Source organism: Glycine max, chromosome 12 (assembly GCF_000004515.6).
Source record: "Glycine max cultivar Williams 82 chromosome 12, Glycine_max_v4.0, whole genome shotgun sequence".
Taxonomy (NCBI): Eukaryota; Viridiplantae; Streptophyta; class Magnoliopsida; order Fabales; family Fabaceae; genus Glycine; species Glycine max.
The window spans coordinates 2,452,193-2,470,097 of NC_038248.2; the positions used below are offsets into that span (position 1 = coordinate 2,452,193).

The following is a 17,905-nucleotide window of genomic DNA, read 5'->3' on the forward strand; positions in this document are numbered from 1 at the left end:
CATGTTAGATCTGTTACGAGCTTTTGTTGAGGTAAAATGCGAATTATTCTATGCTTGTTTGCTATGATTGTCCCAAAATGAGGCGTTCTAGCATAAATAAGTACTGTTTGAGTTACCGATTAATTAATTTGTTGGTCGCTAATGAGTCGAGGATGCGTTGTATGTTTTGATCTGAAAAAGACGTCCCAACTCCCCAGTCTAAGACACAGACCAGGAACCAACCTACCACCCATTCTTTGGTGTAAATGGCAGTCTATCTCCAAAATCAATAATTCTGCTACTTTGAGTTGAGTACCCATAGCACTTGTGATTTTGAAAACAGTCTCATACCCATACCTCTTATTTCCAAAAGGTGTAATTATTGTGCACACTTTTTTTTTTCATTCTGAATGCCACAAAAAAGTTTGATATATAAAGAAGGTTTTAGAAATTATATAAGATAAAATGTGTTACAATCTCATTAAATCAATTCACATTTTTGATCCAATTAATTTTTCATCCTGATTTATTGTTTTATAATATGTAGTTTGTGCTTCAGATTATATTTTTAGTATGATTTTAAATTTTACAATTTTGAATAAAAATATAATATGTTAAGATTATATATTGAATCAATATGACCGAGTCATAATAATAAAATAATTATATATCACTGGAAATTAAAAATGCTGTACGTATAATAAATGATCTCTAAAAAGTTATTGCTGTAATTCTAAGAATAATGAAGTTGAAGAAATTTAATGTTTGAATTAAAATTTGAAAAGTATTTTTATGGATTCTAATGCATGATTATGAACTTCAATGCATCAAATGAAGAAGAGAAGTTTCCGAATAAAAGAGAGAATAAAAAAATAATAGATATAAAAAGTTATTAATGGTGTTTTATATATATGGGTGTTCATATATTATCTCTATACACAATTAACATTAACTCACAAATCATTAGGACTATAACAGCAGGTGAAATGTTTGATAATTTGGAGGAACTTAAAGATTTAAACTTCATTATCATATATTATTATATTTCAAAAGGGAAAAACAACCTATAACTTTTTTCTTATTAATTATCTAGTTCAAATAAAACTAACTTAGTTCTTATTAATTATCTAGTTCTAATTTACCAAAAAGAATGGACCATTTGTTTAATTTGCTAAATTCAATATGAACAAGTCTATTTGAACCGTTTCAGCTCACTACAACCTAACAACAACAACAACAACAACTTGGAATTAGTTATCTTTGTGTTGCATTTAAATTGTGTTCTAATTATTTCCTGGATTGATACATGTTTGATACGTAGTAGAAAATTTAAAATTGATAGTGTTTTTATATGATCCAAACATATTGGCACATCGTTAAATAAAAGTTAAACTTTTAAGTGATTGTAGAATTTCCACTTTGGGTTCTAAAAGTGGTAATTTATGTTAATTTTAAAACTTGCTAGTGAATTAATACTTTTAAAGATTAAAATAACACAAGTTGTAAATTTGAAGGATTAAAATGGTCATTGAGTAGTTGTCGGAAAAAATGGTCAATGAGCTTAAATATATCTTGACGATGGATCAAGATTGTTTTGTGCTTTTTATATAATAAACTACACTATATATATATATATATATATATATTTATTAAAGAGACTATGTTCTATCTCTTTCCCATTAAGAAACAAACAAAACAAAGCACCGCTACTTGGTACAAAACACAGTATTCTGTACAAATAGTGAGTAATAAGTTTGGAAAAAAGAAGGAACAATAATCATACATGGAGTGAAGGAACAATGATAGAAAGGAATATGAAACAATTATTCCAAGAAATTGACAAGTTGCCGGGGAACATTAAACAATTATTTGGGGTTAAGCATTTTCGACATCTTATCTGATAAAATATTTCTATTGCATGAACGCGTAAGATCTCCAATACCTCACAAAATGAAAATGTACGAATATTGGACAAGTAATCTTATCGAAAGTTATTTGTAAGTGAAACATCTTGAAATCTTATACCAAACATGAAAATTCAATTCATCATTTTCATATGTAAGGATTCTTATTGAGCAACGTAACAAGTACCTAAGGAAACCCAACAAAATTAAGTGGAAATTAGTGGACTTCTAACAAGAAACCCAAGGGTAATAATACAAACTACCAAAAGTTATTCAATCGTGTGCATTGTTAACTAATAATGAGGAGTGTGAGGTTAGTACTTTTTGTCATATGTTAGCGAGTTTTAAAGAGTTTATAACTTTTTTTGTTTTGGTGATAAACGGAATAATTAATGAACTCTTTTGAATTCAAATGAACCAAGAAATTAAGGGACTTTTATCATTCAGAGAAGGATGACAAGTTGCCGGCGATCGAATATGAAACAAAATTGAATCATAATTTTTTCTACATTTTTAATGTAAACAGAACAAACAAAATGTTGCTTGTTAAGTAAAAGACACCGATTTCAGGTATCATGTGCTACAAAACAAAGGCTAAACTAAAATGTGGGCCTATGGACTCCACTTCAACAATCAAATCACTAACGTGGCCACCCACCCAACTCTACTTCACCTAGTGGCAGGTTGCTAGGCTTCACACTTCACTTGGATTGCAAGTGCCTTCACCATATTTCGGCAAGCATCTTGGCCCTTAGTGAAGGCGTCCTTGTCAATTGGAACATTACAGGATTGTTTTCCAAGGCAATGCTGCACAAAGTCAAAGGAAAAAAGAAACAAAAAAAAAATGTTCAACTTGATATATTGTCATAGCATAAGACATAATGATCTATTTTTTTTAAAAAAATTACTAATGAGAGCTCTACTACCTTCTCAACAATCTGCTTGGTGGAAGGTGCATTACATTTGCCTAAAGTATAGGCTCCACATACACCAGCAGGATCACCAAAGCTTGCAAACTCCACAGCCTTAATGGTTCTGCGGTTTGGACATTTGAGTGTAGCTGTTGGCACCAGATTATTCGAAAGAGCCTGGAACTTCTCGCTCTTAACTGCCCATGACTTCACATTGGGGGGGTGATTCTCTGTGATGAAACTGCATATTGTATCTCTGTCTACAGTTAGGATCTCAACCTTTTCTGGATTTGCTATCTCTTCCTCAAACACAACAATCAAGTTGTCTTTTGGATTGAAGAAAGCTCTGGGGATGTGGTACCTGATACAATCACAAATTCAAAATGGACAAATAAGAAACTAAATGAAGAAGAATAATGTTTGTTGACGAGTGATTTACTTACTCTGACTGAGTAGGCATTCCAAGAGGAGAGAGGTAACTCATCCAGTGACGACCAATGCTTTTGCCATTGATCCAAATCATTCCCTTCCCCATACCAGTCATTCTGATGGCAACAGGATCCGTTCCCTCCGGGGTTTCAAAATTTGTCTGCAAAATCATAAAAGAATTCAAACATGTTTAATTTGATTGAATTGAATCCCCTTAAAGATAAAAATAAAAACTTGCACAATGTTTTAAGAGAAAAAGGGTTATGCCCTCTCAGTATGAAATAATAGTTTTACACATTATCTAATCACAATCCAACATATATCATAAGATTATTAATTTTTATGATAATTATTTTAAAAGTCATATCAACAATAATTTGTGATTGGATGATAATATATAACTAGTTTACACCTAATTTCATGACCATTAAACTCATGTTTTAATCCAACAACTAACTATTACCTTGTACCAGGAGAGAGCTGGTCCAGATCCCTTGGCTTCTTTCCATTGTACTTTCTTTGACCCCTCTTCAGTGAAAATGCCAAGCTCCTCACCTTTGATACCAACCTGCAAATTGGCACCAATTCAGTTATAGATACAATCTTACCCTGTTCAACAGTGACTTCGACAGATTAATTAATTAATACCTTATGACCCCAACCATTAGAAGCGAGATCAATTTTTCCAGAGTTGAGACCAAGGATGAAAATAGACTTTGGTCCAGCGAACCTGTGCTCCATGTATGCTCCACTGTCCTGTATATCAAAGGGGACACAGCACAAGAAAAGAATGATAATATTATCCTCCTTGAAACAAACAATTGCTGAAAATTTGAGACAAGGAAAAAAGTTGAGCCTCTTACGGGGAGTCCCACAGTGCAAGCCAAGATAGCTATTTGGTTAACTCCAACCTTCAAGGTTACAGGTTTCTGGAATTCAAAACTTTTCTCTTCATGGGAACCGTGATTTGATCCTTAATTAAAACCATCAAGACATTTAATTAGCCAAATATCAGTACCCATTTTAGTTTCTCATAGAGAATATATATAATACTTTGCCATGCATGGATAAATCCAAATACATTGAATTTGATCAAATTTCTGTGTTCTTACCAATGAATTCTCCATTTACAAAGGCAACCAATGAATGGCCAAGACTCATAATACGGAGAACGGGGGATATATCATTCTTCTTTGGCAAGTCTTCTGGACCCAGTTCCACGCTGCAGTAAATATATAAAGTCTCAGATAGTAGTTGCATTGCATACATAAGTTACAGATGCATAAAGAGAATATTGAAATGTCCTCAGTTGTTGTCATGAAGATGAACTCACCTGGTGGTGTACCATGCATAGTCGCTGGTGTCTTTAAGCAAACTGTAAAGCTCTGTAGGAATCTTTTCATTGGTTGGAATTTGCTTGGTGGTAGGAATGTTCTCAGAATACACCTCCCACTTATGATTGTTTGCTGCCATTGACCTCTTGAAGTTCCTTGAATTATGTTGTGAAGCAATCTGAAGATTGAGGAGGCAATGCAAAAATCAAAATGGTTAGCTACAAAGTCAAGCCTGAGATTTCTCTAACTTGTAAAAAAGCAAGGCAAGGGTTAAAAAAGTTACTTACAAATTGAGTGTTGAAGACAACAGTCTTGCAGTCAGGGAGTATGCTAATGGAACGTGGTGGCATATAGTAGTCAGTACCTCTGAATTTTATGGTTGCTGGTGTCAAGGTGTGGTTGTTGGTGAGGAAAGCAGCGCACAAATCACTTCCTGGCTTCTCGAAAACTATAGTCTGCGAAATTTAAACTTGCAGCATGGCTTAAATTGTCTTATGGAAATGTGAATTTTGAGAAGGCTGTGCCAGATCAATGCTTACCTCGTGATGTTGGCTCAGTTTTGTGACGGTAGACTCACCATTGAACAAGGCCTTCTTGCATAGGCTCAATGCCTTGTGCACATCCCTCAAGTGACTCCATTTTGGTTCTCTCTGCATACCGTACTCATCAAGAGGGGCTTCATCATAATATTGGGTTGTAGTGAAGGCAGAGCTTGTTCTACCAAAATTTGTTCCACCATGGTACTACACCAGTTTCGGATTGAGTTTAGTAAGAAGCACAATTTTCATAAGTTAATTTCGTAAAAAAAGTTTGGTAGCATGATAAGGTTATTTGTTACCATATAATAGTTCACCAAAGATCCATTCTTAGAGAAGAAGCGAGCAACTGAAAAGGCAATGTCTTCTGCTGATCTTCGGGATGGTGGATCTCCAAACACTCTATACCTGTAGTTTCAAATTACCAACAAATTAGTGGGGTAAGCCAAAACTAGAACATTGTGCTTGTTTGGGAAATATTATGTCCTGAAAAGAACTAGTTAAACTGAAAAAAATAAGTGACTGTCATTTTTATTTTTCTCACAAAAATAGGTAACACAATCAATTTTGTCAAGTATTCATGCATATAGTCAATCAGAACTATTACATGAAGATCAAATACTAAGATAAAATACGAGTCATTTCATCTTCATTTGAGAGTTCTAATTTACTGATTGCATGAATACATGAAAAAGGAACTGACTTAGGACTAAAAAATTGATCACTAACGAATATACTTACTGAACCGTCCAGTTTTCAGTCCATAGAGAAGGCTTGTAAGGTTTGTTGGGGCCTGCAAAGGTATCACCACAGTGCCTTCCATTGCAAGCATTAATCTACCAGATGAAGTAGGCATGGTCAGGTCATAGAAAACACACATGCATTATTTATCATCGATCACTGGAAGTGATACGAACACAGAAATGAAACGAATCGCCTTGAAGAATTCAGAATTTAGGAACTGATTTTTGGTTTGCTATTAGGGAAGGATATTGTGAGAAGGTGAGTGATAAGTCATAGGTTTGATCGCCACAAGTTTCCTATGACTTATCAAGGTTTCCATCAGGAAGGAAAATTATGTCAAAATATTTTCATGAACTTACCACTGGATCAGGAGCATCTCTCTGCTTGCACATGATCCATGGAACTCCAACATCCAGCGACACTGCCATTTTCGCAGCCCATTGGACATAATTATCTCCTTCCTCTCTGAAAGCACGTTGGATATGGTTGTACTCATTCTCAATCTGTAGCACGTAAATAGAATGTTGTGAGCACTAGTTTGCGTATACTATTGAGCACCTTGCAGAAGGGTCATGTGGAAAATCAGAACCTGTGCCAAGATGATGGGGCCTCCTTGGGGACCAAAGAGCTTCGCCTCTTTCAACGTTTTTACAACAGTTGATACATATTCTTTCATGTGCTTCTGCACATTAGAAATGATTTTAATCAGTAATCTTGAATTATAGTCTTAATTTCCAGAAACTAGAAGCAGCTCGCGAGTTCTACATATCTATATACGGAGATCAGAACACGGTTGATTACCTTAAAGGGTTCATTGTTAGAGCGGAATATGATATCAGGGATCTCTCTCAGCCAATATGGAAGTCCTCTGACGTATTAACATTGAAGGAAATAAATTATCAAATCAGAGATAAACAGAGTACACTTTCTTAATTAAATTTCATTTTCATGTGTGAGTATAATTTTTTTTACACTTAATTAGTTAAGAAAGTGTATGGTCACCATTCATGAACGGTATACGGTATTTGTTGTTTCTTTTGAAATAAAATAATTAAAGGGCATACCCGTGGTTCCATTCAGCTTGGATGAAAGGCCCAACCCTGAGGGTTACATACATTCCTTTCTTTTGAACGAGCTTCATGAACTTTATGTAATCATACTGCGGCTCAATTGAGAACTGGAAAACGGAACAAACCACCAATTAGTCAAGCTAGGACATTCATTAACCTTGGAATTGGAATAATAATCAAACTTTACATGCATGCATGAGGTAGTTCTGGTTCTGGAATTCAATTACCTTGCCTTTCTCAGGCTCATGAATGTTCCAGAATATGTAAGTTTGGACCACCTTTATGCCTCCATGTTTTGCTTTTTCAAGAATGTCTGCCCACATCTGAAAACACACAAGCGTGCATGCACACATAGCACACATACACATCAAAACAGTTAGCTGAAACTCTATTTTATCTATGATTGGTTAGTAGTATATTATTATGAATCATCTAACAAGTATCTTGAAAATATTAATAAGTAATACAAATTATGCATGATCACGGATAACCACATATTCCTGATGTCAATCAATTTCCACGTAACTTAGAGTTGAATTTTTAGTTTATAACAGAGAATTAATAAAATTCGACTACATGTTACATTGAGAATGACTGAAACCACAGATGATATAATAATTTCTCGTGAAATGTATCGTATGATAGATCCGATGTTACGTGACGAAGAAGGTACCTCGGGGGTGCTTCGTGGGTAATGAATGGAACCGGAGAAGAGAAGCTCTCGTCTTCCATTGATAATGAGAGACCTGCCATCATAAGTCACAGTCTTTTTCTTGTCTTTGTCGTTGTCATCGCTTTCAGAAGTCATCTTCTTGTTGTCTTCATCATGGGCGCTGCTGGCAGAAATGACCAATGAAACAATGATGGTAATCAAAAGAACTTTGAGAATTGACATGTTAAGATTGTATGTGCAGAATGGAGAGAAAGAGAAAGATGTAAAGTGTGGTTTGATCGAAGTGACCCTCCTTCTAATTAGATGCAATAGTTGCTCAGAAACTGTTTCTGCAATTCCATTAGTGACAAGTAACATGTGTATTTAAGGTATTAGAGCAAAACTCGGTTTCCCGTTTTGGATTTCTGTTAGGAATCATTGGTCATGATTAAGCTTCGTCCTAGGCCTACGTGTCACATGTATATTTTGCTTTCTCATTTCTTTCACTGCCACCTACTTAGTTTTCTTTGTTATGTTGGCTATAATTTTGGAGACATCTATATTCATAATATGAGGCATCATCTTATCGTTATCTCTCTTCCCCACACTATAGTTTGAATGTCTTGTCTTCAGCGTTGTTCAAATTGTTGTCCATTCCACAAGTATTCCTACAGCATGTCTTAAACTTAATCATAATGCTTTCTATTAATAATTATAATGTACTACATTGTTTTGTTTTATTTATTTCTCTTTTTTAAAGATTTATAAGAAATAATCTTGTATAATGTTTCTTAAAAAAAGAAAACATCAAATGTAATATGCTTGTAACTATTTATAAAAATAAGAAATGAAATTGAATAATATTTTCTCTAATGTGTAATATCTCATTTTTTAAAAATAAATTAAAAAGGATTTTATTTCTTTAAAAATAAATGATTTTAGAAAAATGATGAGGTTTTTATAATTAAATAAATAAAGAGAAGTAACTTTATTAATTAAAATAATGGCTTGAAGGAAAATAAAAAAAAAGATATTTTATTTATTCATTTGATAGGAAATAAAATAGAGTTCTTGTTTATAAAATAATAAAAAAATAGAATAAATAATAGGTTGAAAATACCCTAGTTATAAATAGAGATATGTTAGGTCAGTTTTGATACGTCTATATGCTTTCTCTTCCTCGAAAACCTTCACTTTTTCTTGCATACACCCAAACCTGTCTTAATAAAATGATGATTCCGAACTTGTTAACAATTGGATCATTGTGAAATTTGAGCACCTAGTTCGAAACTCATTTTTGAATATTCTCACCCTTGGAATTTGTGAAACAATGTATGAGGTGAGAGAAATGTTCTTCGCATCCTACCTTTCTCTTTCCCCACAGAGACCCAAAACCTGTCCCAGCAAAACTACGATCCTGGACTCTTCAACCGTTGAATCATTGTGAAATTTGGACACCATCTTCAGAACCAATTTTCTCACACCGTTGGGATTTGTAAAATAATATTTTTGCATAGAGAAATTAGTCTCGCACATTGACAGTAAAATGGAGGCTACAATCTCTTCTCCTTTTCTCTAACGCTTGGAAACCCTAACCGAGCAAACAAAGGAAAAATTTGAGGAATCTTAGGAAATTGCTAGAGATGTAGCTATCGGTGTCGGACTATACATGTGAGCCTGCTTAGAGGTAAGAGATGAGTTTATTGCAATTTGGTTAGAATGAATATGTGTAGGGATCCTTAGAGGATTAAATTGAGTTTATTTTGGGATGTTTATTGAATTATAATTTTTTCTTTATGATTATAAATACGATATTGTTGTGTTTGACGAACAAATTGATGTCCTGATGCGAATTAGATGATAAATTGAGTGCTCTTGGTGTTTTCGTATTTTTTATCTATGTTTTTTATTTCTTGATTTTAATATGATTATGTGAAATTATTTAAGAGGTTTTACTCCTCATGTTATGAGAAAGATTTTTGTATAAATTATTTATATTTTGGATAAGATTTACTAGTGCCTTGGTGACTTGTTGGTCATGGGTTCGAATCCGGAAACAACCTCTTTGCATATGCAAGGGTAAGGTTGCGTACAATATTCCTCTCCCATACCTTCGCATAGCGAAGAGCCTCTGGGCAATGGGGTACGAAGTTTTTTTATAAGATTTACTAGGTGAGCATGATAAATTGTAACTTTGAGATCATGAAATTGTGATTAAAATTGTGTGTAAATGATAAATTGAATATGTGATGAATTTGAGATAATATGTTGCTTTGAGATTATAATATTGTTATTGAAATTGAGTATAAGTGTAAAGTTGAACATGTGTTAAATTGTGAGATACACGTAAACATGTGATGATGGATTGTGACATTATGAAATGTTAAATTGTGGACATGAGATTTGATTGTGAATAAGTGTGTGGTTAACACTTGATGTGATAATACTTGTGTTGTGAGTTGTGAATTATACAATAACCCGATTGGTGTTTACCTTGAGAAAATTGTTTATATATGCGCAGTGTTAAAGGAAAAGTATAGGATTCCTAGTTAGGAATCTGAAGTGTTAAATTGTAACACAATGTGTTAAACGTGTTTGAAACACGAGTGTGAAATCGTGAGTATTGTATAATTCATAAGCAGTGTTTGCGTGCAAAAATTGTTTTAGGGGTTGGACCTGAATCAGGAAGGTGAGATCCTAACGAATTTTTCAGAGTCTAGGCCTTGGGAGTAAAGACACTCTCGGTTTAAGTGTTCCTTTAAGCTTATGTTGATCGCATATGGTTGGAATATTCTCGCAAAACAGAGTGACCCTGATCGATCATCTTATGATTTTACTTAGTGAGAGTGACCTGACATACCCATTGTGTGGTGTGTCTTGTTATGTACTCCTAAGTTCCCTAGGGTGGTTTTTCACTACATGGTACCACATTGCATATAGACTTGAGTCTTAGTATAATTGTTGCATAACACTTGCTAATTATTTATTATGAAATTGATGAGTGTTATTACGTCTTGACCCGAGTGTGTAATTCATGCGTGATGTGATTCGTGATTGAAAAATAAATTTTAAATAATAAAGTGGTGAAATGACATGGATTATATTAAGTTGAGCTATGTTATAATTACTTCCATAGTTTATTTTGATTACGTCTTTGTTCATTTGTATTTTTTTAGAAATGTTATAACTCATTCACTATATGTTATTTGTATTTGGATCCTATGATGATCTCGAATCTTGTGTTCGTGAGAACAACACATGAATAGGTGGATAACTTTAAAGAACCTCGTGCCTCATGCTAGAGGATGCTGGAACACAATGCTTTGATAGGATGTGACATTGGAAATGAGTTTTTATTTTAATTACATGATGTTATTTTATTTTATTTTACCTCAGTGACTTAACACAATTTCTTTTGTGTAAATTTTGACGGTCTTGTTCTGAGCCGAATATATTTTTAATAAGTTTTATTTGATAATAGTAAAGTGAATGCGAATCTTTTATCCACATATTATTTATCAGTCTTTTTATATGTTTTATTTATTTATATGTAAGTTGGAACGGAGAATGTCATAATATGTTAGATAACATTTGGTGTGCCATGATTGACACTAGCAACCATGTTTAGAGTTAGAAACAAACTTGGTCCGAAGAATTCTTTGAATGGTCATATCTTAACAATCTGATTTTTTTTTTACACACATAAAAACAATATTAAAAAAAGTATTCTAACATGTCAAAATAAAATAATAATTATAACTAGAAGTTCAAAGACAACAATTTAAAAATAGGAATAACATAAAATTTAAGGATAAGAAGTTAAAGCTAAATAATATAATATTAATCTATTGTATACTAATATTCATTAGCCAAATATAATAGACAAAGTATAAACATAATATAATAGCTAATATAATAGCCAAAGTATATAATAGTTTCTCTACCTAATATACAACCGATAAAGTATAAATTTTATAATGTAATATAATTATTTTCTGAAGCAAAATTACTCCCTTAGAAGTAAGTTCTTTTGTTTTACGCGAGTTGCAAGATAAGATTCCATCGAGCAGAATTTACATAGAAGAGGAGGTATTTTGGAAGGGGATGAGATGCGGTGTGTTGATTGCAATGTGCACTTTAAATCATCGCAGAACTTATTTTATGAGTGCCTTGATTTTTCTCAAATTTGGTTTTTGTGTGCCAATGATTTGGCCTTGCAACAACGTTTCAAGATGAAGCTGTGTCTCATTTCTTTTAATCAGTTTGGGGGCTTGGCTGTGGGTTAAGTGTGGATAGGGAAGGTTGGAAAATTGATTTGGTTTTGGGTGGTGTGGATGCTTTGGAAGGCAAGGAATGAAGTGATTTTTCAAGGTGTTAATTCCAATATTTCTAAAATGATGGAATCAGTCAAACTTATTTCGTGAAAGTGATCGAGGGGGAGGAACAAGCTTATAAGGGGAGTTTCATGAGGATGGGAGGCACGCATGCTGTTTTAATTTGGTTTTGAAGGGGTGCATTTTGCATTTTGATGGTGGATGTGTGTTGTAACAACATGATCAACATGTATCTTGTGGTCTCTTCTCGATTGTACAAGTGCAGTATGAGATCTTTATTTGAGATTGTTTAGTATACACCTTGTACTTTATTTTTACCTCTTAATAAAAATTTTGGCAGTTAAAAAAAATATCTCTCACATTAAAAATACTAAAAGTTAAAGAGTTTTTTACGTGCAGATTTAAAAGTGTGAAATGGTCAAACTAGAAAGTGGGTATCTATTTTTTTTATATAGAAAACAAGTTTAAAAAAGATATATATATATATATATAGTTAATGGATTGTCTTACGGGCCGGGCTTCTTTTTTTATGGATTGAGATAAACCGTAAATAGACTTGAGTTATGGTTAGGGTTTTTTTCTTCAGAATTATGCTTGGGACTTAAGACCAAATTATTAAGGGACTAAAACTTTATGTAATCCTACTATTGTTTCCTGCATATTTTATTACATTTTAGAAAGTCTATTTCAAAGTAGATTTTCTAAAATACAATGGAAAGTGAAAAAAAAATAACAGTGGAAGTATAGAAAGCAACACCCTATTACAGGGGGCAAGTTTTATTTTTGAACATTCAATTTGGTACCCGTATTGCGGAACATGTAGTTCCGTTCATTAAGTTTTCCAGAATATAACATTTTTTTTTTGCAATAATAATTACAGAAAGTCGTTTCCTAGTGGCTTGGTTTTGGGTGTTTGGTAGGAACTGAAGACAAATGGCCAAAATATATTGGAATCTGGAGGCTAGAAGGTAGGTGGACCTTTATCTGTTCACATGGACTAGTAATTTGGTATTCAATAGTGTGCTGTTATTATTTTAGATACATAAGTTCTTGAATAATAATAATAAAAACCATAATTTCGTACCTCAGCTTCTCTTACGTACCCAATTATACTTATTTTGGTACGTGAAAATTTTAACATATTTGATAGGTTCCAAAAGAACTACATAAAAGAAAAATAAACCGGTAAGTAATTGTCCTTTTTGTTATAATCTTCTCATATCATATCACCCTTAATTTTTGTTGGAATTTCTTTATATTTAAGGAAGTGGCACATTTAAGGAATTCTTTTAAGGGAACGTACTGTACCCCAGGTCAAGCAGTTTATTAAAATTAAAAATAGTTAGTAGTTATTTTGTTTATTCACTTTTATAAGAAAAAAAACACATTTCTTTTTTGTTTTCAGGAGTAAATTTTGACTATTTTTGTTTTATTTAATGAAATTATATTTAAATATCCTCATAATAAGAAATTTATGCTTAATATCAATTTTCAATAAATGATAGTTTTAAAAAATATTTTTTAATTAAAAATAACACAATTTAATAAAATTAACTAATTTTCATAAGGGAGAAATTATTATTATTTTGCTTATAAAAGATAAGAGTAACTATATTTGATACAGTTAAGACATGTGAAATTAAGATAAATGCACGTAAAGGATGCACACGCTTAATATCCTTTAAAAAGTGCAAGTGTTAAAAGCTCCATTCTTGGATTGTCTTGATATTTAAAAGAGTTTGAAGTTTAAGTGCACTAAACAGGTCTCTTAAATAAGAAAAAAAAAATTTGTAATCCTTCAAAGATAGAGATACTTTTAGCAAAAAAGAGAGAACAGTTTTAGAAAACATGCATACTTAAAAAAAAGTTAAAATACATTTCCCATCCTTAATAAATATCTAAATTTTATGTTTATTTTTTAATATTTTTTCTTTTCTTTTCTCCTTGATAAAACAAATTTTTTTATTTTTATGCATGTCACTTTTTTTAGTATTTGATAGATTAAGAATTTTATGTTTACTCCTTGATAAATTTTTTAAATTTGTTATTAGTTCCTTTGAAAAGATTAATAATAAATGATATATTTTTTTTTATTAAGGAACAAATAAAAAATTTCCTAATTTATCAGGAACTAAACAAATATCAAGAATTAAAAATAAAATTATTATTTTATTAGGGACTCAATATAAAGAAAAAATTTATCAAAAAATAAATAAAAATTTAAATATTTATTAGGAATAAAACATATTTTAGCCTTTAAAAAATATAACTTAATTTGAGAAAAAAATGTACTTATATCATGTATGTAACAAGAATTAGGAGATATCTTATAAATCATTATGATTAGATAAGACGATCGAGAAAATATCTTATGTGAAGAGAAAAATACTATAATTTTACTTTCAAATTAAAGTAGAGATATTTTTACTTTTGGTTCCTTCAATTTCCTTATTTACATTTAAAAGTTGTTTCATATTTCTTGATATCATTCTTTTACCTATTATTCAGTACCTATTTTGAATTCACTATGAGAAATTTGGACTGTTAATTAATTTCCAACATTTCTTTATTACATAGTTACCCAAGCACTTATGAGGCTAATATAAAGATTTTTGGCCTGTACATGTTCATAGGTTTGCATTTTATTCGTATGGGTGCTAATAACTAACTATCTCTAAGGAGATTTCTTAAAGAAGCAACAAGTTAAAAGAGACCATGTCCTATAAAAAAACAATTCTCTGAACAAATAACCCTAATTTGAAATATGAACCAAAAATTGAATAAGACCTACATATATTGGTGGTTGCATAAAATCAGGCCGTGGAAGGTTGATTCACATAGGTTTAGGTGTAGATTAGATAGTGATAAATTACTATTTTTAGTTAAATTCATTCATTATAAAAATTCCAAGAGATACGTGCCGCGTGTCTTACACACACCACACGCATATATATAATTGGTTTAATTAATCAGATTGTCTCTTTATTCACTTGTTGGTTGGGTTTAATAATCTTTGAATTGTTATGATTAGTCCCATTGCTTAATCAGTGGCAGATGAACCTGAAACTACCTGTCCTCACGGTCCAGTAGTTCCGTAGGACGTCACAATTGTTGATTTGTGATCCTCCAACTAATCTCATTAGGTGGGGGTACCACTAGCCACACTCAACAACCATTGATATTTCAAGCAATTTTGTGGGAAATTAATTAATGTGAAATTCACATACTTAATAGTACCTGGTGAATGAAAAGAGTTTAGCCACGGATCGGATTGAAATTTAATTAAGCATGTTTGTCGAGTGTTATGGAGCAAGAAGGGACTAGTGCTAGTGTACTACTACTAAATTAAAGTTTCTGGTGTGATAATGTTTATGCATCATTCATTGTCACTCACTAGCTATAGCATGGCTGGTATAATTGCACATAAATAAATGGCGCTTTAAAAGACATCCATACCCAACCATGAAAATATATCGCTTCCTAATGAAGGAAAATTAAAGCGTGGTCCATTCTCTTTGCAGTTGTGAATATCGATCGTGGCATAATTGTGATGAGAGTTATGGCATTTCTTTCACATCATTCTCACACTTGTCACCATCTTCCACGTGGGTTTAAGGGAAGATGCATTACCCATCCCCATCATCTTCCTCCCTTTCAATGCAAAATTTTCCATGCTCAATATTTGAGGTTCGGAATCAGAACTTCAATTATATCAGCATGTAGTAGTATTTTATAACTAATTAACAAGGCATATAAGTTCACAACTCAGGTTGAAGTGGAATTATGGTCACCAATGTAGTAAAGAACTCTAAAATTAAAATTGTACTAGTAGTTAATAAACTTCTGGATTTAAACTTCGTGATACTGATATATTGTGGCGTCATTAATTTTTTTAGCAGTTTTCTCCTTATTTATGATAGCAATTGTTATGTTTCTCCATGTAGTGGACGGCAACATGCGTTGATTTGACTTTGCATTTTATTCTTCACAGGATCTGTGAGGATTGAGTAAGAATTGAAATAATGCATGGACAAAATCAATAAGCTGCTCAGCTGTAAAGTAATTTAAGAAAACAGATACCGTTTCTCTCTGTCAAAATTATTTTGTGACGATTGCTTTAAATTTGTTATGACAGGCCACCGTGATTCTTCTTAACTTGCCATAAATTGCTCATTCAATTTACTGAACTATACTATTATTGGCAATGTGATACTCCCGAGAGCTTATCTGCATGTGTCCTACTCCTACACTTGTTACTCACCTCCTTTTTATATCAACATTGAATTTGAAAGATGATGAATGTAAAACTTTTATTTTAAATATTTATCACCTCATTTATGTTACTGTCCTTTCATGTTTGTAAAATTGACAGTGCATCCGATTTTAATTGCATAGTCAGGTAAGTATCAATAGGCTCGGTTTCTAATTTCAAGTAGCTGAAATTGGAAGTGATTCAGATGGTGAAAGTTTTAGATTTAAGTCCTAATTCTTTGTTGATAAGAGAGAAAGAGCGACCTCTAATCAGAAATTAACTTTTTCTTTGTTCACACTAAACGATGAACATTTTATAAATATTTCACATGCTATATTCCTAGGTATTTAGTTCTTTTATGTAGCAACATTTTTTTTTCTCTTCTAACGAGAGATTCTTGACAAGTGTATCACGTACACCTTATAATTATTTTTTTTTTAAAAATTAAACCAAAAGTATAATTTACGTTGTGATCGACATTATCTTTGTATCTTGCATGTATTAAATTAAAGAGATACAACTAACAGTCATACTATATATTCATTACGCAGCAAGCTCTATGAATAATGAAACGTGGCTGACATTAAATGCATCACAATTACAGCCAATAGTGGGTCCTCTAATCATGCCTCTTTTGCAAAACAAAATCTTTATTTTATGTTAATACAAGACTTAGATACGTACACTTCGATAAGTGTTTTGGGTCTTTGTTCTTTTTTTAACTCAAAAATTAATTTTATCTCATTATTCTACGTTATAAAACATTAAAATTTAATTTAAGTTATAAGAATGAAATTCTAATTCTAATTGAAAAAAAAACAAAATATTTATCTTAATAATCTGCATCTAAGTTTTATTTTGAATATTATATAACAAGGGAAAAAGGATAAAACAAATGCTTTATTTGTTTCTGTGAAGAACTGATGGGTAGATTAAAGAATAGAAAATATTATGATTAAAAGTCCTTTCGTAGTTTGAATATTTGTATGAAGAAAAGAAATAAAAGCTTTACATGAGTTTCACTCTATTATTGTCCGTTCATTGGACGAAAAGGCGAGAAAATGAAGCTCTTTTTTTTATAAATATAAAAAAATTAATTTATCTAACACATATAAAATTAGTATAAATCAAAAACAGTTATATATATATATATATATTTATTTAAATTTAAGACTATTCATTAAATTAAAATAACTTGCATCAACATTTATTAAATATTATATTTGGTTATTTTTTTTCTTATGAATTAGTAGACGTTTAAGTAGTAGAGAAACTTTTTATTTCCCGTTAAAAAACTTGATTTTCATGTTTGATATAATTTTTTTTAAATAAACATTTTGTTCCTGCGAATGTCTTTAATCAATTTTTCAAAAAAAAAATTCATGGAGAGTTACAAATCTTACTTTTTTAAGTTTAATTTTTTTTACAACAACAAAATAACAAAATATCATGTTATTTTTTTTATTAAATTATATAATGTAATAAATAATTAAAATAATTAACAAAAACATTATAACATTTTGATTTCTAAAAAAATATAATTTTTTTAATAATTAATTAAACAAATTTTATTCATCAGAAAACATAATTCCTCTAAAATAAATCATGATTCCCGAGGATAATTTTTTTCCTACCCAACACCCCCAAAGGGTATCTTAAAAAAATATCTCATTTTTATTACTAATTATCCTTTTGTTTCCTTTTACTACCTTGTGTAATTGTGTTGATAAAGGCATTATGGTGGAGGTGAGGGGAGTTGG

General features: G+C 31.6%; 1 protein-coding gene across 1 annotated transcript; it reads right to left on the reverse strand.

Moving 5' to 3' along the window:
* Positions 1-2,353: 2,353 nt before the first annotated feature.
* LOC102663614 (beta-galactosidase 13) lies at positions 2,354-7,718 on the reverse strand. Its single transcript, XM_006592006.3, has 18 exons — positions 7,581-7,718; positions 7,135-7,230; positions 6,902-7,014; positions 6,639-6,705; positions 6,427-6,519; positions 6,197-6,340; positions 5,835-5,929; positions 5,396-5,501; positions 5,097-5,300; positions 4,845-5,012; positions 4,557-4,735; positions 4,336-4,445; positions 4,087-4,196; positions 3,872-3,979; positions 3,687-3,791; positions 3,238-3,383; positions 2,810-3,155; positions 2,354-2,690 (listed from the first exon to the last, which is right to left on the reverse strand). The coding sequence occupies exons 1-18, from the start codon at positions 7,713-7,715 to the stop codon at positions 2,571-2,573; spliced, it is 2,445 nt and encodes an 814-aa protein (XP_006592069.2). The 5' UTR covers positions 7,716-7,718; the 3' UTR covers positions 2,354-2,570.
* Positions 7,719-17,905: the final 10,187 nt, after the last annotated feature.